General features: G+C 38.1%; 1 protein-coding gene across 2 annotated transcripts in view; it reads right to left on the reverse strand.

Annotated features, from left to right (window-relative positions):
* The window catches only part of LOC134531122 (myrosinase 1-like), a 213,356-nt gene that overhangs the window by 106,318 nt on the left and 80,244 nt on the right, over positions 1–26,794 (reverse strand). For both annotated transcript variants that reach the window (XR_010074940.1, XM_063366692.1), the window contains exons 5-7: positions 14,307–14,490; positions 8,695–8,789; positions 4,444–4,591 (exon numbers count right to left, since the gene is read on the reverse strand). Coding sequence is in view for 1 of the 2 variants with exons in the window: in XM_063366692.1 (XP_063222762.1) it covers positions 4,444–4,591; positions 8,695–8,789; positions 14,307–14,490 (427 nt within the window). In the remaining variant the exon portion in view is untranslated. The remainder of the gene's footprint in view (positions 1–4,443; positions 4,592–8,694; positions 8,790–14,306; positions 14,491–26,794) is intronic.

Consider the following 26,794-nt stretch of genomic DNA (forward strand, 5'->3'; position numbering starts at 1 on the left):
TTTAAATGTACGTTAAAATTCAGGTAAAAGTTTTTATGACTATACTAAAGATAAAAAAACTGAAAGGTAGATAATGACATATCTCCTATGATAATGTTAATAACATAATTTTAAATCATTTTCATAATAATTATAATTGTTCTGCGGTATAATCGTTCTAATTGCTCAGTGCACACACAGTGAAATCAGGAATTGTATGATTTTATGATATTTCTGAGTGCAGATTGTGATCTTTATTTTAGTATGTGTGTTATTCACAATTGTAGCAGGTACCATTGCATTATTTGTATTCCACTTTCTGTGCTTTCTATTTCCTGAGTTTAATCAATTGTAGCAGGGCATTTACAAATGCAGAGCTGCCAACCTCAAATCACACCCATCAGTAATGGCAATTAGGTATATGAAAAAAGTACGCGTAAATCATGCACGATAAATTTTTCCTGGGGCATTATAACACACTCACAAGATAAAACAACGACAATAATATGCAAAAGAAAAAGAAAAATATGAATACAATGCAAATTAATACATAAAAAAATCTATTTGAACAATACAATCATCTGAATATGTAAGAAATATTAATAATTTTACTGGATATTTTGAATCTTCAATTCAATGTATTCAAAGTTAAACTTTAAAACAAATGTCTTTTTATTTGCTTCTTTTATCCTGGTTCGATAAGAAATGTCATGTAAACAAACAAGACAAACACAAGGACTTGTAAACAATAACTGCGTTCGTTACTTTCGTTTCTTCAGATGTAGCGAAAAAACGAAGATATAGATTTATTGCTAGTCACGGCTTTAAAATGTTCTGCATGTTTCTTTGATTCAATATGCCGTCTACAGTCATCCCTTTCACCATGTGCAATCGAAAAGTCACACGCGCATACATTACAAAACCGTGGCGTTCCAAACATTTGAAAACGACAATCATGGCCATTCTTTTGAATATTTAAGTGGAAAGTTCTGAAGTCTTGCGTGTTTTTTCCCCCAGATGCACATTATTCTGTCACACGCTTCATTTCTACAACCGGCACTGAAGAACACAACACTATCGAAAAAAAATAAAAAAAATTCACGTCTGTAGACACGACAAAAACCGGACAAAAACACTATGATGAAAAAAATGGCTTTCAAGAAATAAATTAATACAACACAGGTTAGCCAAAGTACCGTAAAAACATTATCGTGATGTAAGTAGCCTTCAAACGATAAGTCCGAGGATATGTACTAGTTGTATCGTACAACGGACGTAATGCCATCCTATTATTATTTGAGAACACGAGAATTAATTTACTTATTTCGACAGTACATCGTACATGCGCACACTAACTAGTTCCGTTATTTGAGCAACCAAGCGAAGTATTCAAACAGCGTTCACGAAACACGCACAGCAGAAACGTAAATTTTTCCGTTACCATGCAGCACAAAGCCTCGTTTCCGTAATAAACTTGCGATGTTCCGTAATTCCGTAATTCGGGGTTAAAATCCGTAATAATTACGGAAAATCCGTAATGGTTGGCAGCTCTGCAAATGTAACTGCAGTGTGTCAGAAAATGTTCTGCTCTGTGTGTGTATCAGTAATTTTTAAGTGTAAATTACATTTGTCTTAATGTTTTAATCATGAATCAAGTGGACACATGTAAGATTTTTATGTAAAAACAGAAAACCATTACATATATAACCATAATTTTAATATGCATGACAAAATTATTTATTTTATGGGTAAATATTTCAATATTACTTACAAAACTATTTAAGTTATTCTAGGGGTGAATATTAGTTGTATAGTTTAATGATTATATTAAATATAGTAGGTGAGCGCCAGGTTAAAGCCTAACTGCAACTGAGGTGCCAGAACTGAGAAGCGACCTTTCATTTTATATGTTTTGAGCAAGATTCCTCTCTCTCATTTTAACCCTCAGAAGCCTCTCCAAAAAATACCAAAATATTTTAACTAAGACCGAGCTTTAAGTTTATCCCGTGTTAACCGGTAAGTTTAAAGCATAAAGTAACATAATTTTTTTTAGACTGTATATACACCAATCACTCACTTAGCACGACTAATGCATTCCTAAAAAATTGGTTGTCAGTAAAGTCGGTTTACGGACGATAGTTTAACGTGACGTCATAACAAAACATTGATGAAATGATTGATCCAGAAGAAAATGAAATGTCACATTCGGCCTGAGACTGAGTCGTAATAGGTTTTTGCAACCAAACCATTTAGGCATTAAAAATATTATGTTCTTTGAGGAAGAAATTTTTTAAAATTTTTCTATCATTTGTATGATAAAATCTACCTCTGCATACTTTTATTAATAAAATTGAATCATTTTTATTGAATTATCACTATTTTGTATGGATACAAAGAAGGAGTGAAATGAAATCTACAATTTAATTGATATATTTACTTTTATTTGCATTCATTAATTGAAATAATTTTATTACTTTTGTAGTGTCGTGCGCGCCGTATTTATTTTTACAAGTACAAAAATGAAAGTATTGTAACGACCGGAATTTGATCCGCCAATCTTTGGATTGGTAATCAGCGATGCTAACTGCACGGCCACGAGGCTATATTGGAAACAATTGTTTCAGATGTTATAAATAAATAATATTCCACGCACAATATTTGTTTGATTTTCTTTTAACTAGCATATTCTCTGTTGGACTCGAAATATTTACACGCTCGTGGGCTCATAACTATAATACGGTGTGTGATTTAGTTGATCAAATATTAACTCATGACAAATAATTACCAATATCAAACTAAAGCGTGAAAAGTATCATACCAGCAATAAATATTTAGTTACACAGCTAAAACAATACTCATACAACACTGTTTAAATATACTGATTTACACTAGTAATTAAAATAATACGTACTTGTAAGAACGCCATTTCCTTGCGAATATACTCCCGTGGCGCGGTGCAAAAAAATAACCTCGTGATCCAACCAACGCGACCCGCCTATCCCTGCAGCATGGCGGGGTGAAACCTGAGCAGTACGCCGCCACGTGCCGGCCGAGTTCTCTGTACCGTCCGCAACATACCAGAGAGATGCCATGCATGCGTAAACAGGACACATCCGTAGTGGGACAATTTTTTGTGCGTGCAGCCAGCGTCCATCGATTTATTAGACGTTGTCACGTCAAAATGTTGGTGTTATCCAAAATCACGTATTCGGAAGCATTGGTCTCCATAAATAGCAAGACCAATTTACTTAAATGTTTTCCAAAATTTTTAGGGAAATATTCTTTACGTAATATAAATGCGTAGAATAACATTCAACGATAAATATGTCACACCATTTATCTTTACAAGCATACCATTGAATACTTTGTATGACAAATACAACACTACGTAGCGGGAGATAGTTATCTGTTAACTTGCCCGTCGGGGCATGACCTTCAACTCATGTCATGTACCTTCCTGCGAACTTTCCAAACCATCCTTTACTGGCACTGAAACCTTTATTACTGTCCGGATATTTACATTTTAATTATTCAAAAATTAAAGTGCTAATTCGCTTATCACTGCTTGGTTCATACCAATCCTGTCAGACCCGTGATTTTTTTTTCATTTCATCATTCATTTAACAATCTTTTCCATGTAAATTACCTGTTCATTTCTGTTCCGGTATCTAATGTCTAATATATTCCTGCTAGTACAATCAACAGCATCAGACCTACATAAATGTTTGACAGAGTCCTTATTTTGGATGATTGTGCGCACAGTTACTTGCTTAAAACTAAATGTGACCAACATAAATTGTGTGTCCTTCATGATATTTTGCATGCCGTAATACTTCTAGTTTTGTTTCAAATACTTAAACACGATGTATTATTCTCTCACTTGGAAGCCATAATTCCAATATGATACCAAATTAAGGTGCTCGTCTACATACCATTACGAATGGACAGACATTACTTGTGTTTGTGTGAGTTCCCTGCCACTGGCTAGACTGAGTTCATCACGGCCCGGTCTGTGGCCATGCGACAACAGTACGGCACGGCGGCATACACGTGGACATAAAAACGTTTGGTCCTTTAAACTCCATAGCAGCAACTTAACTTGCAAAGCTGATGTTTTTTTACAACAGCCGATAGCCTAGTCAGACCTGCGCGTGCATCTCTTCCCCCCCTCATATGGTTAACTGTATGCCACGGCACATAGGATGTTTACCGAGTTGAAGCAGACTTCGTGGCGTCATGCCCAACTTTTTTTTTGTGTGTGGCGATTTCGTGCTAACTGAAATTAACAGACTTGCTATTCAAGACTGGGGCAGTAAAATTAACATTGCACTACATGAATTCGCGCAATCTAAAGACGAACGAAGTGAGGGATTGGTGTATTTATAAGTTGTGGGATGTGAATCCTGAACCAAACATCAATCTCTAATGTGCCACTACCACTGGTGTTTCCCGGAGTACTAGTACCTCGGAGAGCGGTGATCCAGTCTGCTGTGAATGTGGGCAGCCTCGAGTGGCTGTAGCCCTCCGCCTTACTGTTGTGTGCGACTCTCTCCTTCATGACCAAGGGGTAGTCTCCTTCCTCGGTGAATATGGGGTGAGCCAGCCACCCCAGCTGTTGTGAAAAACCATCTATCAAGAAGTGGAAAAACTAACAGACGTCCAGTTTATCAACAGCTTTCTAAGGGACCTCCTATTATCACTACAGGTGATGATATTTGGCTTGAAGATAAAATAGGGTAGGTTATCAACATTAGCAGGAATGAGAACACATGTTCCAGACCTTCCACCTCTCCCGATTTAGGCGGGAGACTCACGATTTTGTATGCGATCTCCCGCCTTCACGATTTCATGCGTCATTCTCCTGATTTTGACGTCGGTAGACTCGTGATCGAACAATTATACTATCGATAGTAGTTCGTTGCTCGGCTGTCGATGTCAGTGCTGCATGACCGTGTCAAAAATATTGATTAACACTAGTTTTATGTACTATATTAATGTACTTTGAACGAGAATAAAATTGTGTTTGTTACTGTACCGTAATATTCTCAAATAAACGACAATTCGGGGTTTGGGAAACATTTTTGTCTACAACTTTGGTAGTTCTCACCTTCTTTTTGTGCGTGTAGTAAAATGGTAAACGTTCATAACACATTATTTATTTGTGGTCAAAAGAATATAATGTTATAATGTCGAAGAAATACCACACAACATTCAAGAATGATTATTCATGGGAATCTCCAATGATAATCGAGTTGAGGTTAGGAGCTACGTATGTGTTTTGTCCCGTGTGCAGGTGTGATTTCACTGTCTCTCATGGCGGGAAGTGCGATGTCTCTAAACACGTGCGTACTAAAAAACACGTAGATAACAGTGAATGTGTGCAGACAAACCGTAAGTTAGACTTTTTTTTTTTAGTGTGACTCGTGCCGAATGTCTATTCACTACATTTATTACAGAACATAACCTACCTTTTAATTGTGCCGATCATGCGGAACCTTTATTCAGGAAAATGTTCCCGGAAAGCAGTATAGCGAAGCAGTATGGCTGTGCCAGGACAAAAATGGCGTCAATTGTTAATGTAGTTGGTGACTTGGAAAAGAAAAAAACTTGTGTGGCTTTGAAAAATACTACATTTTCTATTGCTACAGACGGTAGTAATCACAGTGACTCAAAGTTGTATCCTATTGTAGTGACGTCTGTTCATGATTGAAGTAAATTCTAAGAAGTCTTCTGGAAGTACTTTAGATATGTTCACAATTCTGAAACTGAAGCTCACAAACAGCCCAAAAAAAATTGGTTGTCTGTAAAGTCGGTTTACGGACGATAGTTTAACGTGACATCATAACAAAACATTAATGAAAAGATTGCATACTTTTATGAATAAAATTGAATATTTTTTTTTGAATTATCACTATTTTGTATGGATAGAAAGGAGTGAAATGAAATCTACAATTTAATTGATGAATTTACTTTTATTTGCACTCATTAATTCAATATGTTTATTACTTTAACGAACAGATTATTTTAACTATAAATTTTATACAAAGAAGGAGTGAAATGAAATCGAAAATTGAATTGATGAATTTACTTTTATTTGCACTCATTAATTCAAATATATTTATTACTTTAACGAAGAGATTATTTTAACTATAACGTTTTTTCTTTTTAACTTCTTCCAATCTGGGTTATTCTGTTAAGGATAGGACGATGATAGGAAAAGTAGGAAACGAATGGGAGTGTTTCAAGTTTAATGTTCCTCGAAAAAGTCAAATCAATAATTGTTGCTCCAATCGAGTGGAAGAGAGATAGATGCGGCACAAGTGTACAATGAGCGTAATAGGACAATGTGCGTAACGGGACAATGAGTCATCCTTTTTCGTTCGTGCAGCCGGTGTTCATCGATTTATTAGCAGTTGTAACGTCAAAAATTATTTTCTCACTTGCAAGGATGGGGGTTCCAGGTCTGCTTCTAGCAAAGACCACGGTCAAAGTTCTGGTTCCAGGTCTGTTTCAAGCAAAAAATGTGGTCAAAGTAAATTGGTTAATCCTGTTCTGAAAAAGAGAAGTTCTGAATCACAAAGTGTACACTCAAGTAATCAGAAGAAGTCAAATCATGGTGTCAGTTTTGCAAATAGTCTATCACGTGAAGAAAGATTGTTTATGTTTTTGTCATCTGATGTAAACAAGGCATTTTGCTTATTTGTGTCAAGTACTTTGCCAGTATCTGAAACTCCAAACATAGTACACCTCATATCCATTTATTGAGGTCAATTTTACTTGACGTGCTGCAAAATTTAATGTCCAAATTTGTCAAGCCATCAGTTGTCAGATCACCTTCATGCTGGAAATTGACTATCACAGTGAAGGAAATCAGAAACAGGACTCGGTTATAGTCATTGGTAGTGCTACTACCACTGTAGTAGATTCTCTGAAGCATGAGGATAAGGAGGTATTCTTCACTTCTGTTAGAAAGTTTTATTCTACAACATGTGACTATATGATACACAAGTTCCCTTTGAAAAGTGATGTTTTGATGCATGCCGAGGTAGCAAACATCTCAATCAGCACAGCATCCTTCTCAAGTGTTAAATTTTCTGTGGAAAGATTTCCAAAATTGTTGGGTGTTAGTGCTGATGATTTGCCTAGAGAAATGGACATATTGCCGTCTCAGTTTTGTAGATTTCAGTTACAAAAACTTACCCCAGAAATTGAGCAGGAGGAAAGGATTGATACCAAATGGTATTTGGTTGGTGAAATTGTGTCTGCAAATTGCATTCGTAAATATGACAAACTTGCTAAAGTAATGTTGGGTATACTGATAATTCCCCATAGCAACACAGAATGCGAGTGTTCAGTATGGTCACAAAAACCAAAACTCAGTTTCGACCATCCCTTAGTGATGAAACTTTAGGGAAACTACAGACCATTAAATCATCACAACGTGGATCTTGTTTTGATCACAGTTTTAATTCACAAACATTGAAGAGGGCCAAATCTGCAACAACAAAAGTGAAAGAAGCTCTACTGGAGAAGTAAAAGTAAAGTCATATGGATACATTGTGATTATTTTGAGTGTAGACAGTAACTTAGTTTTTAATATATGCTCGTGTTACAAACTTTTAAATTTTCATGCTAAAGTTAGGCCATATTGTAGGATAATGAGCTTAAAAACTGAACAAACAGTGAATTACGTACCTCAAATTATTTTGTTACCATTTGTTAAGTTACGTCATAAATTAAATGGTTCTAATATGTGTGTGGAACAACAATTTGAAGAGATAATTGGTAAGTCTATAACGCAAAACTTTAATTATTTTTTGTGTATAGTGATGGTTTTAAAATTTTCATTGTATTGAAGAGTGAGACAAGTGTAATGTAATTTATAAATATGTTAGTTTCTCGAGGTGAGAGAAATTATTGCACCGGGGAAAGGGGGGGGGGGGAAGGGAAGGGGGTGGGAAGGGAAGGGGGGGGTAGTAGTATTAGATGATCCTTAAAAAAATCTCCTGATTTTTGATTGGGAGGTGGAAGGTCTGATAGGTGTAACAGTTCATGTCAGAGAAAGCCACCAGCCATAAAATTTCGAGGAGTGTTGGCAGTGAAAAAACACCAAAATGGTCAAATATCTCAACCAGTTTAGCAATTAGGCTACTGGCCCTGGAGAGCCACTCAGTAGTTTAAGAGCACCGCCAGTAAATCCACAAAGGCGGGTAAGGAGACTGGAGGGGAATCCAGATAATATGGCTTCTAAGTAGGGAATATCAGGGTGGCTGAAGTGGTCTGCATACAAAATGAAGGACTACATAGTTGGACATCTTAAGATGAAAACGTCTTTTGCATGAAAAGATAACACAGTATGATTTAAATAGTAGATGGTGGTGGAAGTTGGTGCCACTGGGTTTGTAACACGCCGGAGGAGGGATGTCAGGGTTGTCAACGGAAAGGTTGTGCAGAATTTGTGTTGAGTGCAACCTATTAGAAAAGAGCATGCGTAATGGTACAAGCTGCTATGACAATATGTAACGAACAAGGGTGCTTGTACAAAGCAGGCGAATACAGTGGGATATACCACCTAATGGCAAAGGTTGATCTTTGTTTCCTTGAAGTTTGGTCCACATTAGCTCTGGTACAACCATGATTGCTCAATAGCCTAATTGAATTATCTACCTGCCATAGCATATTTTGATAAACAGTAAGCTGAATGTGTGTCCTCACCATGAACTGCAGGGCTCGCTCAGATGCAGTGTGATCTTCCTCTGTGTCTGCTAGCGGCTCTACCCACGCTGAGTTGAGAGTTATTCCAACATTACCTAGAACCATTTTCAGCAATATTATTGACATCGATTAAAAGTATCTTCAAGTATCTTAGTTTTTGCTTAGTTACCTACCAATTAATTACTGCTTTTTTAAGTTTGGTCTACATCTTGTTGACAAGCTAATTAAAAGCAATAACACATAAAGATACAAATTATAGATTTTGGAAAAGGAAGTGGCCATGTCTTTTAGTAAGGCACCATAGCAGCATTTGCTTGGAGTGATATAGGGAAATTATGGACCAAATGAGCCTACCTGTTACACTGAAACAAACGTAATGGAAAGTCATTACTGCTATCAGTTTAAATATACCTACAACATTTATAGAAGTGTATTCAAGGGAGAGGAGAAGGGGGATATATTACCCCATATCCCAAAAACTGTATATTTCCTATCAAAAAAGGGAAAAAATTTAAAAGCAAACAGTGAGAAAAGAGGTTTTATCCCTCCCCGAAATGAAATTCTGATATGCTACTGGACATAATATAATACTAATAAATACCACACCAATTGCATATGCATTTCAATCATGTGTGCAAGAATTTATTGTTATCAAATGTTAGATTTCTTTCTCATTTTTAATAAAAGTTTTTAATAATTCAACTAAAAGTTTTTAATAATTCAACATCCAAGCAGTAAATTATATTATCTTTACATATTTACCATGAAGCATTTAGAGCAGTATGATTAACATGTCAAACTTCCACTTTGATGACAACCCAATTCCAAGCAGTGTTAACTGTGGAGAACATGATTAGATATTGTTATGAATCATGGATGAGTTTTCATAAATTAATTTTGGATTTCTATCCTAATGCATTCCATAAATATTCCCATGATTTAAACACTTTAAAATTAATATAACTTAAAAAGATATGAATGAGTCTGTTAAAAATTTTTAGGAATTTATTTAATTATAAATTAATATGATATACTTTCTTAGTGCCTGCACGTTTCTTGAGGATTGACATTATTATTGTCTGAAAATGAAACTAAAAAAATCATATGTTCCATCAATTGACAAAATAAATATGGGCATGAAAAGTGTTAGTTCATGTGTTAAGCACACTAGCACAGTGCATACTTGCTGCTGGAGTCAAAAACAAAAAATATAATATCAACACAATGTGTCTTTCTGTAAATAGAACAATATGATCAAACTGTTCATAAAGGAGTTTTCCAGGGCATATGGTAACACTTAAGGAAATCTAATTGTCCTTATGCATAGAAGACAAATTATGGACTCTTTTTAAGGGTACAAAGGAGGCGAAAGAACCCTAAACAATCCATATAATGATTTAACACATTGACTGCCATGGCAGTTTCGGTAATAGAAAAACCCGGGGCCAAACATGTTTTATCCTTTGGACATTTTAATTTTACTAAAAAGAACAATCATATGCACAATTGACCTTGTTATCGTTTATATTTTTGCAATAGTAAATAATAAAATGTGTCATTCACATATGTCTGACATGGCCTCATTTTGTGCTGACTTCATTACACGGCCATGTCAGACAAATGCAACTGACATCCTGAAAGGTATGAATAATACTCCAAGATCCATTATGGTTAGGGTTGCCATATTTTTTCACGGACCAACCGGGACAGTTCTGTCTTTTTTACTTTAGGTTTTAGGGATGTCGGTTTTGGGGGGGGGGGGAAGGGGGGGGGGGGGGTTATGAAAACAGTAATGTAAAAAACACTTAAAATATAGAATAGATAATCTTTGTTATTTTATTCATAATGGAACACAAGCATGATATTTTTACAAAACAAAACAGTTTTCTACTTGTTGTACCACTCGTATTTTTCACTTGAGTGAACCTTTCTCAAAAAGTCCTTCTTCTCTTTAATTTTTTCATTCATAAAATTCATTGCAGCTAAGTCCGAAGTTAACTTTGCACACCATCAAACTGCGGACTGTGGACTCAAACCCCGTTCATCACTCCAGGCACTTCGCCTCCAACGGACTTCTCTGCTGCCGACTTCTGTAAATTTGTATTACTGTGTTACTTACCAAAATGTTACTGATCACACAAGAGCAGATTAATCATTCTCTGATCTAATAATTTTGCTCAATTATTTCCAAGAAACTGTGCCCTGAATCTAAACCGGGACAATTTCAACAACCGGGCGGGACACCGGGACAACCCAGTATATCCGGGACTGTCCCGGCGAAACCGGGACGTATGGCAAGTCTAATTATGGTTGCATTTGAATCTGTGTTTTACTTTCATAGCAAAATATATGCTGGGAAATCTGAGTATTATGATAAGACTGTTGGACTTGCTCGAACAGTTTGTGAAGAATTGTAACAATGAATGAAGGGCGCACATTGTTTGTAGACAACTTCTATACTAGCTACGAACTGGCATTGTCATTCTTGCAGAAAAAGACTCAAGTAGTTGGTACAGTGAGACAAAACAAAGAGAACATTCCTAAAGATGTTGTTTTGAAAAAATTAGAGATAGGAGACATTACTGCAAAAGAAGATGAAAATGGCATCATGGTAATGTGATGGAGAAGTACACGTGATGTGCGATTGCTTTCAACAAAGCACGCCCCAACAATGGTAGAGTGCAGAGACCTCAAAACACCATCAACAAGTAAGAGAGCTAGAAAAAGTACATCAAAGCCACTGGTTGTTTGTGATTATAACAAGGGAAAAATTGGTATTGACATCTCTGATCAGATGTGTTTATATGCAACTACTCTAAGAAAGGGTGTAAAATGGTACAGGAAACTAGGGATAGAGTACTTACTTGGCATTTGCTTTGTCAATGCTCTTGTAGTTTACAAGACTGCCACACAAAAGCAAGCAAAAATAACTTGGTTCAGAGAAGAAATCACTGCAAGATTGTTGGATTTACCCAAATCGGCAGAAAGACGTGAAAAACCAACTTGCCATAATGTGCATGTTCTCTCAGCAAAGGTGGCACAGAACAACAAGAAACTGAGGTGGATGTGTATGTTGTACTATGCGAATCTGAAGAAGACTGAGGGAAGAGTTGCTGCCAGAAAGAAGGTTAGGCAAGCGAGTACATTTTGTCGTGACTGTCAAAATGAACCTTTCATGTGTTTGGAATGTTTTAGTAAACATCACCAAAGATAGTTGTCACACAGTCATTTTGAAGTGCTTTCTGCAATGTATTTGATACTTTAGATTGTGCTACTAGTGATAAATGTATTTTTTGTACAGTTCATGCAGAAGACACGCACTCATGTTTCCTGATCAAAAGGCCAAAGACATTTTCCGAAAGAAAATAAATAAATGTAATTTTTTTTTATTGATAGGCCTATTACAGTTTCAATGTGTGTTTTTTTACAAGATGGTAACCATAATAAATGTTTTTGTAAATAACATAGCTAAATAATACTATGTGGAATAATCTCATTTTCCTGCCCAAAAATAAGTATGTAAATTATGTAAAAATTCTGTAAAACAGTTTAAAATGTAATGTTTTAATTATTTATGTAGTACACACTATCTCTGTGCAGAAACACTAAACAAAATAATGAAAGGTTTTTTTTTGTAAACTTCATACTCCAGATTTTGTCTCACCTATAATTCCCTTTATTTTGTTCAGTCAACATAGAGAAGCCATGAGGATTGAGTTAAATGTTTCTCAAGAGGCCACACACTAACCCTATAATGTAAAGTTCCATTTAGTGTCAAATATATATGCCAAACAGATCCTGCTGTTAAATATTGATTGTCAGTCATATTTGTCTAGCATGGCCTTGCAGGAATGCAGTGGTGTCAGTTATATATGTCTGAAATGGCAGTCAATGTGTTAATTTCATGCCACGCTTCAGGTTGTTAGGGTTGCCTTTGGGTCTTCACTTGCTGTTTGTGGGACAGATTCGTCAGACTCTTAAAATGGATGTGAATAGAAGCAGCTTACATTCTAAATTGGAAATATGTTGTGGAATTTCAACAGAATTGAAGAACTGAGATTAATTTCACAGTCAAAATATTTGTTTTCAGTGTGTTGACAGTCCACATAGCGAGGAAGCTCTTCCAATTAACACTTGCATATTTTATCACTTGTAACTATTCACAGATACAACTAGATAATGAAAACTAATAGTTTTGCTGGTTTAGAAATTATAAATAGTTTCAGATTCTGTAATGATTCAAATAGTGAATAGCTGCAATTTAACTTCGAGTTTATTAATGTGTGGAAGTGTATCACACATATTAAACATATTTTGTCAACATCTATATTGCTTCACCCATGAGTTCATCCACGTCAAATTTATTTGTTTTCATTAAAATATTATTTTAAATTAGTAGGCTAAGATTGTGTTTAAAATAGAAATAATATTATTAATAGAACATTTTTTCCTATTGTTTCGAGTGTAGTAGCTCTTATTTAATGTATTAATTCTTTTTATTATTTATTAGAAAACTTTTACAAAGTTTCAAATTAAACACAATGTTTTGCATTTTTTCCACAAAATTTGTAATTTTTAACACCATCTTATATTTATTTCTTTATGCATAATTTGAACCACAATTTCATTGATACTGGCGATTGATTAAAATAAACCTGTAGTTTGTGTGTTTATTAATTAATTTTCCCTAAGAACTCTCACAAATTTGCAATATTACAAAGCTCTGCCTTCCAGTTTTACAATTGTTGGTAACTTAGTTTCCAAGGACTTTCCTTGCAAAAAGTAAAACAGTGTGTAATGTGCAAGCCACAAGGCCTCACCACAGCATTAATTAGGTCAAAACTAGAATACTGCTCAGTAATTTGGAACAACATCAATATGTGCGATAATATGAAAATTGAAAATATACAGAATAAATTAATAAATATTATTATTCAAAAACAACTTCCTCTACCCAATCTGATATTCCTCTCAAGTCGAAGAGAATTACTTGACTTTATTTTTATTAAAAAATGTTATACTAACAAATTAAACTGTAAATATATACTTGACAACACCGGTTTAAGAGTACCTCCTTTTAACAGTCGTTTAACTTCCACTTTATGTACAGTTAACAGAAATAATGATATTATCTTTAGGCTAATAACCAATTTTAATAAATTTGATAAAGACTTTAATTATTTTCCTTAGTTCCTAATGATCATATGTGTTTTAGTTCTGTTTTGTCTAAATTGTAAAGTTTGATTTTTGTTTTATTGTCTTTCGTTATGTGTGTTTTGTTTTTATATGTATTATATTGTATTGTTTTGTGTTTTTCATTTATGTTTATTATTGTGAGTGTATATGTATCTAATTGTGTGCCAACCATTAAAGGCTTTCTCCTGTTGGTTGGCATGTTACAATTACAAATAAATAAATAAATAAATAAATATTAAATACTAACAATCCATCAGACTAACCATCTGTAGAAAACAAAATTCTGAAGCTCTTTTCCTGCAATGCGATAGAAATAGATTGTCTTTGTAATCTGATAGTGTGTCGTGTCGATGACAAAGATGTTTAGAACGTGATTGGCAGGGATGGTGTCGGTCTTGCGTGGGGTGTTGCCGCACCTCCCTGGCAGCGGCGGAAGTGAGAGTCGTAGAGCCAGTACGCCCTGGCGTGGGCACGCAGCAGTGTGTGGGCTGCCAGGTAGTCGCCCACACCCGGGGCCTCCACCCCTGGGGCGTAGTGTCGCGGTGAGCTGTACCCGGCCGCCACCTCTGCCCCCTCGTTCAGCGTCACCCACCACTTCACCTGTGCCGGCAGCTCGTCACCCATCCACATCCATCAGCAGCTTCAACGTCATCATATTATCCTCACAATCTTCATTGTTGAAAAAAAACAAAAAAAAAAACAGGTTTCTTTAAAACAAAAACCAAACAACCTATTTTTTGTTTAAACCCAATTTTTTTTATTACTTTAGTTATTTTGGTTCTCAGCATGTACAAATGAAAGTCATACAAAATCCCGCTTTCTGCTGCTCATGTTGAACCAGAAAAGTTATAATATTACAGAACTGAAGTCAAGCAAATCAGCACATCTGACTGGGACTTACCCACAGAAAGGATATTTCCCAACAGGAAAAGATTTATCCATAGAATGGGTGTTTTCCATTGAATAGGGATTTACATACAGTCAGGAATTTCCCACAAAATAGAAATTGTTTTAAAAATTAAATTTATTTCCTATTTTTTTAAACCAACGTTCACTACAATTCACTAAATAATTTAATTTTAGAGGAGTATTTAGCTGGATATAATTTACTACCTATTTCAGACAATTCAAAAGATAAGATCTTGATTAGTATATTTTTTTTTGTTCCTGTAAATCACAAGAAACAATATTTTTTGTTGTTATTAGAGTGTAATAAAAGCTTACAATTAAAAATATTAAGACATTCTATTTAAAAATACACTATTTAAAAGAATTTTTTTTTATAAAAACCAATTGGTTTAAACCATGATTAAAATCAGCCAACCCTGAATCATCCATCAATCATCATATTCATAATATTATCATCTCAACATAATGTTCATCATCATCAACATAGTTACAGTTACTCAAGGCTCGGTGCCACGCACCCAGTTGGCTAGTTCATTCTCTTGGCATTACTGTCAAATAAGAGGTTTTTGCTGTAAATTAATTCTGATAGCACCCTTGCATTTGTTGGTGGGTAACCAATGTTATCACAGGATATTTACTAAATGTTATTTTAGAACTGTTAAAGGTCATGCAAGTGATCTTGATTGTTGCCATCAATTTTGTGTTCCTGTTACCACTGATAAATAAATATATGTTAAGAAAATAGGAAACGAAAAATGAAATAACAAACATGGCATGTAAGGCAGGAAATCCTTGATATAGTTGCTATAGTTTTATTCAGCAGCCTAATTTTATATTATATTTAAAATAACAGTAAAGTAGGTTCATAAGATCAAAATGATTTTACTTTAAAATTTTTTATATTAGAATTTCTGTTTGGAAAATTATAGTAGAATAAAATTGTTGAAGTACTAATTAGAAAGATAAGAATTATAGTTATAAATTTTTTGAAAGTATTTTTAATTCATGCTATGTAATTTATTGTAAAAAATGTTTCGAGGTGTGTGCACAACTAAGTATCGAACAACATGGGTGGTTGTAGAGTGTTTCGAACAACAGAGCCCAGGACGTGATTCACTTCGAGAAAATATAACGAAAACATATTCACACCTTCTTCCTTAAGAGATCATTAAGGGGATTATGAGCCCCTAAAAATTAAACTGTAGACTATTTTTTTAAATTTCATTTGAGAAATATCAGAAAATTATTGCAGCTAATCAATGAAATGGAGAATAATGTTTCTTATAACATAGATCTTAAACTTTAAAAACTTGGCTGACAATGTCATTTCCCTTCAGTAATTCAACTACAGTGGATACATGTCTCCAAAATTTATGGTAATAAGCACTGTTAAAGAAAACTACCATTAATCAATTTTATGTTAAATCTTAAATGCTAACTGGGAATATGCGTAATATGTGTATTTTCATCTATCCAGACGTGATTGCCCTGAACACTGGCGATACTTTCACACATGAAAGTTGCTTCGATGGTATTCCTTCCAACTGTTGTATATACTTCAGTTTGGCCTGGCAGGCTAAACTGTTCTGGCTTCTTCCCACCTACCTACAGTCTGTACAGTCAGTTCATGGTCATCAGCCCCTTGCGACCTCGTTGAGTGTACACTTGATGATGCAAGTGTACCCAAAAGACTGGCACGACTACTTATGCATACTGTAAGACACTTGCAGCTTTTAAATATGGTGTCTTCTCAAAACATACTTGTATGAGAGACAGAATCAACCTCAATGAAAAACTACTCCTCTATAAAATATTTTGACAATTTCGCCATAGAAGAATTAAATAGCAGGTATAACACAATGATTTACTTAGCACGTATGCGTGTTCAGCGGATCGGCCATCCCCCATACATCAGTACAACAGTCCCAGCGATCTGCAGATTTGCAGCTCTGTGCACGTCAGTTTATTGAAGGGCTATTTATCAAATTTTAACTTGACACCTCCCTTAGCATAATATCATTGATGTGAAAATGTGGGCAAGTTTTCGTAATCATCATCACTTTCATGCCTTTTTACACCAATGTTATTACATTAAGTGAATATCTGTTGAAAATATTGAAGCAGAATCCTTCCAAGCCATGACAAAACTGTCCACATACTAACAAAAGTCTTGGAAACATTGTACAAAATGACGTTACATAAGGATCACTCCAAGGTAATACAGATGTATTCCAACCTCACGTGCCAAAAAATACATCTCTGCTCAAATATCCTATGCATTACATAAGTATTGCAACCAGCAAAGACTGACCCAAAAGACAATAAGCATGAGAAAGTTAATGGGTTATAGAGACAAGAGGAGTCTTTGTCTCACCATTTCATTTTAATTCCCTGACTCAAGATTTTTGCTGAAAGTCAAAATTCTGTGATGATTCCAGGTTTTTTCCTGACTGGATGGCTATGATGGTCGACGCTCGCGCGTTTCCACAAGGGTACACTTCCGTCCACCTGCTAAAAATGTCTGTTACGACCAATAGGAAGCGCATGCTCGGTGGCGAACGCGGGTACGGCCCCATGATGTCGAGAGTGATGGTCTGGGACGGGTTTGGCGGTTGGCGGGGTTGTTGCTGTTGCACACCCGTCTCCGCATCAGGTTTTGCACGGCTGGCAGGTTTCACACTCCCGGACGTACTCGCGGACATCCCGGGCCGCCCCTGGCCAATGGTAGTTGCTTTACGGGTCTGATCGGTACCCGGGTGTTCCGCGAGGTCGTGGTCATGATAGAAGCGTAGCACTGTTTCGCGGGCCTTGGGGGGCACATAGGTCTTTCAGACGGTCGCTTCCCCAGGTGGCTTGTTCATCAGTCTCCCATCCCGCTTCTGCCACGTCGCACACCCCTCGGCATCTCGCGGCGTCGGGGGACATCTGTTGTGCCTCGAGCACGCGGTGGTCCACGTCGACTGCCGTGTTCGGGGGCGTGTCCACTTTGCCCGGCGCGTATGCCTGGGTGGTGGGGGGGGGGTAGGATGTTCTCCCATTCCTCTGTGTCGATTGTCTTGTCTCGAGCATCCGGCTCACGGTACAGCACAATTGATTTTCTGACCCGGTACGTGCTCGACTCTGAAGTCGAATGACTGGAGGAGCAATGCCCAGCGAATCAATTTGCCTTTTCGTCCCTGCATGGTATGTAGCCAAGTCAAACACCGATTGTCTGTTCGGAGGGTGAATTGTCTGCCTTCGAGGTGGGACCGGTACTTCTTTACTGCCCAGACTACCGCTAGGCACTCTTGTTCATTACTGTGGTATCGTCTCTTGGCTGGTCCGAATTTTGCGCTGGCGTAGTTGATCACTTGTCTCTCTCCTTGCGCGTCCACGTGGAATAGCACTGCACCCACTCCCAGTGCACTCGCATCTGTTTGTAAGAAAAGGGGGCGCTCGAGTTCCACCTGGGTCAACGAGTGGCATTGGGTGAATGCAAGTTTAACTTGATCGAATGCCCGTTGCGCCAAAGGGCCCCAGCGGTAGCGTGCTAGAGGCGAGAGCAAGTCTGTGAGGGGGGAGATGATTTGAGAAAAGTCCGGGATACAGCTGCGCAGCCAGTTATTAAGCCTATGAATCTTTGCAGTTGTTTACGCGTTCGGAGAGCTTCGGCTTTCGCGACATTCTGCAAGTGGCCTAACTGGGGATGTTTCCCACTCTTGCTGACAATGTGACCGAGAAAGTCTACCTCACCAGCCCCCATGTGGCACCTAGCAGGGTTCGCCATAAGATGGTGGGTGGCCAATCGCTCCATCACTAGGGCCAGATGATCGCAGTGGTCCTCCCACGTTTCCGAAAAAATGATCACATTGTCGAGATAAGCTATCATAAACTGCCCTATGTAGCCTTCTAGGACTCTGTCCATCATGGCCTGGAAGATGCTGGGGTGCACTTCAGACGAAACGGCATCGCTGGGAACTGGAAGCGCCATCAGGCACGGTGAAAGCTGTCTTTTCCCTATCTTCCCATCTGATCGGCACCTGCCAGTAACCGGACTTAAGGTCCAAGGTGCTAAACACCCGTGCCCTACCTGGCTGGCTACGGCCGCCTCATCACTAATATGCGGGGGTGAGGAACTTATGGTTACCGCGTTCAGCGGCCGGAAGTCCGCGCAGAACCGGAAGGACCCATCCTTTTTCGAGGCTAGTACTATACCGGCATTGTAGTGACTATTCGAGGGCTCTATGATGCCATTCTGCAGCATTTCTGTGACTTGTTCACCGATTACTCGCTGTTCGTGAAAACCATACCCGCATGGGGGGTCGTACACTAGGTGGTCTGTGGTGGTAGGGAATGAGTGCTTGGCCACTGTAGTCCGCCTGAGTGGGTCGGCTACGGCGAACACGTCCCGTCGCTCGCGAAGGGCCCTGTTTACCCGTTCTTGGAACTCTGGGGGAACATTTGCCGGAGGTAGGTCGAAGTCAATACTTCGCCAGTTGGTGTGGGCACTTGTCCCATGGCGTACACTGTGAGTCGTTCTGTCATGCCAACGTGGACGCGGGCGGCATCCATCTCCAGCACTGCTTCGTGCTCTGCCAACCACGGTTGTCCCAACACGAGCTGCTCGTGTAATTCCTGAAGAACCACGGCAGTGACATGAGTAACGAAGTCCCGCAGGCTCACCTTGACATACGCGTATCCGATCATCTGGCCGGCGTGGGTGGTGGTGGCCACGTGCAGCTCGCCACGGTGTGGGCGTAGCGCTCCGAATGGCACCAGGGAGGGGTGAATGAACACCCGGCTCGCCCCCGTGTCAACCAGGGCAGTTGTGGGTCGGTTGTTCACTTCCATTGTCCATGGTTCGACCGATCTGTCCCAATATCGGTGGCTGGTAACTTCCTGTTGGCGCGGGGAAGGGGGGTTCTACTCCCGCCTCCCCTGCAAAACGTATCCCAAAGGTGATTGTTGTGGTTGTGGTTGCTGTTGCGGTGGTTGCGTGGTTCCAGCCTGTGGGTTGGCTGTTGTCCGCGGGCATTCACTATGCCAGTGGCGTGTCCCTTGAGGGCAACCTCTTCGGCAGGGAGGGGGGCGGTTGAAATATGCTGTCCCTGGTGGTGGGAACCCTGACACACGTTGCACCACCGGTGGTGGTGGTGCCTCGTCAATTGCCCGGGTGTGTCGTGGTTGGAAAGATAGCGGGGCTTGCAGGGCGGGTTGTCTCCAGCTGCTGGGTGGTCCCTGGTCTCCCCTGTGTGCTTCCGGTGGTGGTCAGCCCCAGATCTTTTGAAGGTTGCGTTCAGTCGCTACCGCCTGCTGGATGTAGTCCTCTACTGTCGGTGTGTGGCTGACTCATAGGAAGGGCTGCAACTCATCCCGTAGTAACATGGTGACTGTGGGTAGTGCATGGATGGGATCAATATCCGGTGAAATTCGTCTGAACAGTTGCAGTTTGCTCGCAATGAAGTTCTCGACCGGTTCTCCATCTCTTGTGTGGTGCCGTAAAACTGTGATGCGCACTGTACTATAGGTGCTCTGGTGTTGAACCGGCGCTTGAAAGTCACTTTGAACTCTTGCCACGTGATGTCGAACCTTCCCCACAGGTTCCACCAGTTCCGGGCGGTACCACGCAGTTGTTCTCTGGTCCTGTCCGCCCACTCGTCCTGTGGTAACCCACAGCGCGCCAGTCGAGTTTCACACTGCTGCAAGTATGCCTCTGGGTCCTCGTGTGGGGCTCCGCTAAGCTCTGGTAGTGTTAGCCGGCTCATCAGGGGTCGGGGTGGGGTAGGCTGAGGTCGGCAGCTCCATGTGCGCCGTCCTCTCCATGACATGGCAGGCGAGGTTTGGGGTTGCATCTAATTTGTAGTTCATCTGCATTCCAGTTTCGTGCTTCATGGTGTTCATGGGCTGCGGTTTTGTTTCGAGTTGTAGGGGCCGTGTTAGTTAAGTTCCTAGTTTTTATCTCCAGATGTTCCCAGTTAATCTCCCATTGTTGTGTTACTGGTTCGCTTTTACCTTGCACAAGGCTTGACATTGATGGGCACATGCATGTGTTCCAACATTGCGAGGGGCCATGCTCTGCAGTGCGATGGCTGGAGCAATCTGAGGTAAGGCAGAGTTCACAGAACCAAAAAACATATCTAAAGAAAAATTCATTTAACCATGATCTTGAGCATTAACATATTTTCCTTGACTATGTCTACTTAATCAGAGAAATCTGTGAATATTACAAAGCTAATAGTCTCTTTCAGTCTTAAATCAATTTTTTAACCAAACGTTAACACATTTAACTTTGTTTTATAAAATACACCAACTTGTCTATATAAATCTGCACTTTCTGTTTTTGTCTAAGGCAGTAATAATTCAAAATTGAGAATTTTAAAATTCTGGTTACATAAGATATTCACTTTTATAAGTCTTCTTACAATATGTCCAAATCAGTGTGCCATGCCACACACAAAGTATATTATTGTAGCATGTTATGAATTTTATAGGAAGGTGTTGCAGTAGTGTATCAAACCATGCCACAAATAACCAAACTTCACAATAAAACTGTTTTATAGAAAAAAACCTCTTGCAAAAATTGAATTAGGGACAAAAATTATGTTAAAGAAAATGAAAATATAGAGATGTTTATGATATTATACATAACATAATTAAAATATTATTACACAAATAACACAAAACTCTTTTAAATCTAACAGTGTATTTGGTAATGAAAAAAAAATGGTGTGAGTTTGCAGGAAAAGCGTACTTAGTCCGGGAGCATCGTGCATCCCGTGGCAAGATTAATGAAGGGAACATACCGGAGGTCTTATTGAGTCGGTAAAAGTATGTAGTTAAGTAATTTCAATGGTGACATTCTCGGATATGTTGCAAGCGACATTTATGACATCATCAAAGATGGCCACCATTGAAATGAAAGAAACGGGCATATCTTTGTGGCTATTTAAGTGATTTTACTTTCTAATAGCTCATTGGAAAGATATTTTCAAGGGCCATTGGCATTTATTACAAAAATAACTGTAGTTTGACCGCTACTTTTGATTAAACTAATAAAGCTATTGAAAATTACCAAAATGCCATGCATGTCTTTCATGTGTTGTAGAAAATCTGTGTTTCCGATATCCCGCGCGAGCAGAATGATTCAAGAATTCAAATAACTGTCTAGTGATACCTAAAATTTGAGCGATTTAAATGTTCTGTTCCATGATAGTATTTGTACGTATAACTAATGTGTAAAAAAATGTGTTTTATATATCCTGTATAACAGAAATATTAATTTAAATTAGGGGTGTGCGGGATCCCGACGCTTTGGGAAAAAAGTCGGGAAAATAGGCTTCCCGAAAGCCGGGCGGGAATTTTATTGCTCCCGAATTTTTCGGGAAATTGTTTAAAAATTTACAAATGTTTACTAATCATGTGAAAATGTTTTCTATCAATTCAAACTGTTTTTACAACAATATTTTATTATGGATTCGTACATTTTTGAAGGGTTTCCGTACTATTTAAGCACGAAACATCTTTTAAACGTATGCCGATCGTAGCGACAGCTGTGGTGTGCAGTGAATTATGATAATCGTTTACACATATCTAATTGGAATATAAAAAACGTACACGGAGTACCTTAAATATTGTATGCATTCATAAATATATTTCTTCAAGGGTACAAATTTGCAAGATACGTGAATAGTCAGTTATATAACGTTATTGCCGTCACCATCGAATACTTAACCTAAAACCACTGTGTGTCCTTAGACACAAACAAAACACATGCGCAATCCAACCTTTTCGCCAAAGATATAAGAAATACTAGACTTGCGTTACATAACGAAGTGTAACCGTTCTCATTACTTGATAGCAGTGGCGATGTAGAGAACTGTATTGGCACTTTGAAAAATATGAAATCACGTAGTTTTACACCACTGCTCACGAGTATCTAAACATCTATGATTTTGCTTTGGGAGAAAAAAATAGTTTACTGTTTAGTTTGGCGGGCTTTGTCGGCTGACTTTCCGTTATTAAGGCTTGTGCAAAGTATCTGTTCCTATTTTCGATGCCGTTGTATATTAAAACAAACTAGCAGCCTACAAATAAAGGATGTCGCAACCGATTAGCTTGTTACTTGTAAACATAAAAGTGTTTGGAAGTATCTTGAACGTCTGACAGACAGTAAATCCCTGGCAAAGTGTGTCTCGTGTGAAAATTTTTTTGAGATGCGAGCATGGTAGCACGTCTGGCTATAGTAAAAGAATTTGAGGATGCTAAAAAATATGAAGTCGCCGCTGAAAAAAGGGCAAGTGAAGTAGACAAAAGAAATAGCAGCAAAAAAAAACAACTAACTTTGCAAGAAACGTTTAAATGGCCATCTTCTCATATTATAATTAAAAATTTGCTTTTTTTTTAATTTTCCCGATCCCGTCCCGTTTCCCGCGGGAATAATTTATTTTTCCCGAAAATTTCCCGCAGTACAAAAACCTATTCCCGCACACCCCTAATTTAAATAACTGTCACTGATATTTATGATTTAAATAATTTCATTTCTGTGTTTCAGGATAATTCATATCTGGAAAACTGATCTGCAAAACAGGAAGGAGTGCTACGAGTTCAGATGCCACCAACAAAGAGAAAACGATGTAGTGTTGACTACAATCTTTGTTTGCTGTGTCAAAAAAATCAACATGAAACCTTGGTGACAATCAAAATCTACAACAAAACTTATTGAAGCCCTTGTCAAATAGAGTCAATATGGAGACACAGAATTTGAATATACCGAAGAGTTATTAAGTAACATAGACCGATTGAGAGAACGAAACGGTCGTTGGAATCTATCCTGTTACAAACGATGCACTCACAAAGGACAGCTGGAAAGATTGGAAACAAAATATAAAAAAAGTCAAGATTCTATCGAAGATGTAAATGAAACCACAACAGGTAATAAAACAACACCTTACACAAGATCATGCGGTGGACAAGTTGAGAAAAATACATGTTTCTTTTGTGACAAAGCTAAATCCAGGCAACATGAATTATTCACAATTGCAACCAGTAGCGCAGGTACGAAACAGAATGAAGCAGTGAATCAAAGCAACAATGAAAACCCTGGAAAGTAAAATTATCAGGTTGCATCGATCCAAAGGATGCACATGCGTATGACATTTGCTACCATAAAGAGTGTTATACAAAGAATGTTGTAAACGTTTTATGTAAAAAACATCAAGATCAAAATACGGACACTGCAGCTAGCGTAATAGACAGTGCATGTAAAATCGACTTTATCCATTCACTTTCAGAAGCGTTACAAGATGGGAAGGTGGTTTCTATTGCAGAAGCAGAAGATGTATACAAAAAAATATGTGCAGAAAATGGAATGGAGAATGATATCATGAAGAGAAAAGCACTGAAATCATTTATCGAAGAAGAGTTATGGGACATGGACCTACAATTCGTTAACCCCATCCAAAAAAATCAGCCACAACGTATGTTGTTAAAATCTACAGCAAATGTTGTTTTATCCAAAGCGGAAGAAGCTACTAGCCTTTCTGGACAAATGAAGACTCTGTTTGAGGCAGCAAGTGTGATAAGAAAATGTCTAGTAACCAGTGGCATTTCCATGGATCAGTGGATATTGACAATCAAGATCAAGTTGTTCCAGTTGAACTTGAAATTTTCTTTAAGTGGTGTATTGCTGGAGGAAATGAATTCAAAAACATCAAAATTGACACAGAACAGGTAGCTCATAAGGCATCAATACTTTCACAAAGCCTTATTTATGAATGTCTGAGCAAAAGGCAAGTGAAAAAAGAATCTATCACCACTATCTCCAAGAAAACTTCGTGATTATCCACTTCAGTTAGGTGTTGGTTTAACAGTTCACTCCAATACTCGTAGAAAATTCCTTGTCCAACTTATGCATAGTTTAGGCTGCTCAATTGAATATAGTAAAATTCTGCGCTTGGAGACCTCAATAGCAGAAGAGGTTATGCGCCGAATGGAAGAAAATGGCGGAGTGTATATTCCGCATGACTTTGTAAAAGGGAGATTTATGTATTGTGCAGTAGATAACATAGACTTCCTCGAAGATACCCCTGATGGTAAAGGAACTCTACATGGAACAGTCATGGTCTGCTACCAAGAGTGCTTAGCTGAAGAACAGCCTAAAACAATAGTGGTTTCAGATTCAGTAATAAATCGCTCGTTGACAGTTCTTCCTCGATATATGACATGTTTGGTGGAATATAAAGGGCCAAAGAACATTAAGCCACTGAACCAAACATTTACGAAGGAAGTTGTACATTCTGCTAAAGCAGATCTCTCACAATATGTTTCAATTGACATGGCTTGGCTGTTAAGTAAATGTTTGAAATGCTATTCAGAACATGCAATGTATTCTACATCAGAGATTGAATCACAAGAAACACTTGAAAGCAATAGTCCAGGGATTGTGTTGCCAGATGTAAAGAAAACAAATTCCATACCTACTTGGTCAGGCTTCAATTCAGCATTACTAGAACAACCAGCAAGAATTGCAAGATTGTGTGTCCTACCGATTATACCAGCTAGCCCAACTAATCATTCTGTTCAATTAACATTCCTTACTCAACTAGAACTTGTTACTAAACACATCTGTGGAAATAATTCCAAGTCTTTACTTTGGACTTGGGTCTTTATAAGCCAGTTCAACAACTAATCATGTCACGAGTTGATCTTCATAACCGTTGGATTGTGCGACCAGGTGAGTTGCATATATGTTTTGCAATGATACATGCAATTGGATTGTTCGTTGATGGAACTGGCATTCCTGATTTGTGGAGATCTCTGTATGGTGATAACACTGTCACAACTGTTGAGTACGTATATATGCAAAATTTCAACCGATATGGAACACATTGAAGAAGGTATAGTTAGCTCAGTACCGAAGTAGAGAAGGTATGTGGGCCAAAGAATTTCTTTGGATGGCGCTTGAAAAAGGTCAAATTGAACCCTGTACTTGGTGGGAAGGTCTGTGTGGTCATACACAGCTGTCAAAAGTTGCAAACAGAATCTTAGGTATGCAAGTAACCTCTCTGCTACAGAGAGGTTTTTCAGTACACATGGTAGTATACATACAAAACTAAGAAACCGCTTGACCACTGAAAGAGCAGGTAAAATATCATTCATTGCCCACAACTGGAAATTGTGTCACCACATCCTGGAGGACATTGAAAAATTGGAAAGGAAAGATTCTATTACTGTCATTGTGGAAGACGAATGTGAGAAAGTACAGCAGAAGAAAAAACTACCACAGTGTGTTTTAAAAGAAGACAGTGCATCTTGTTCTAACAATGAAACAGAAGAGGAAGAAAAAAGTGATTTCAGTTATGAGGACAATGATGATTTCATTGGTTTCAAAGACCCAAAATGCATAGGCGTGCGCACAGTAGGTGCTACAGGTGCCTTGGCACCACCATTAGGGTTAACGTTATTTTGTTTTTTACAAGCAGAAATAATACATACTTAAAAAAAAAACGTATTATTTCCAAAAAAATATGTTTTCCAATCGTGTCGAGTTACAGATATGTGCTCATAACACTATCAGTATATCAATTATCAATTGAACCGACTATATGCACGGAAACAAGCCAGGTGCAATTACTTGTGTTGTACACATGGGTCACGGCTACGAAACTTCTGAAATGTAAATACTTCTCCTAGTTCTCCTCGAATTACATAGAATGCACGCTCGGTGTCCACTGTTCACTCCACTCTGCAGGCGCACGGAATAATAGTCGCCGTCGCCAGGTAGCACTACTGTGTAGTGTTTACTCGTACTGTTTACTCATCAGTTTACTGTTCTAATGAGTACATGAGTACACGAGTACAGCCTGTGTTTGTTACGTGGATCACTCATTAATTAATTATCATTTTATTTTCACTAGTTGACAGTTGTTATGGTTCATTAATTGCTGTATGTATCTGTCTGTATGATGTATAAATGGATGATTAAAATTAAAAAGCTCGATCCCGAAAAGGATTCTAG

Source organism: Bacillus rossius, chromosome 3, assembly GCF_032445375.1.
Source record: "Bacillus rossius redtenbacheri isolate Brsri chromosome 3, Brsri_v3, whole genome shotgun sequence".
Taxonomy (NCBI): domain Eukaryota; kingdom Metazoa; phylum Arthropoda; class Insecta; order Phasmatodea; family Bacillidae; genus Bacillus; species Bacillus rossius.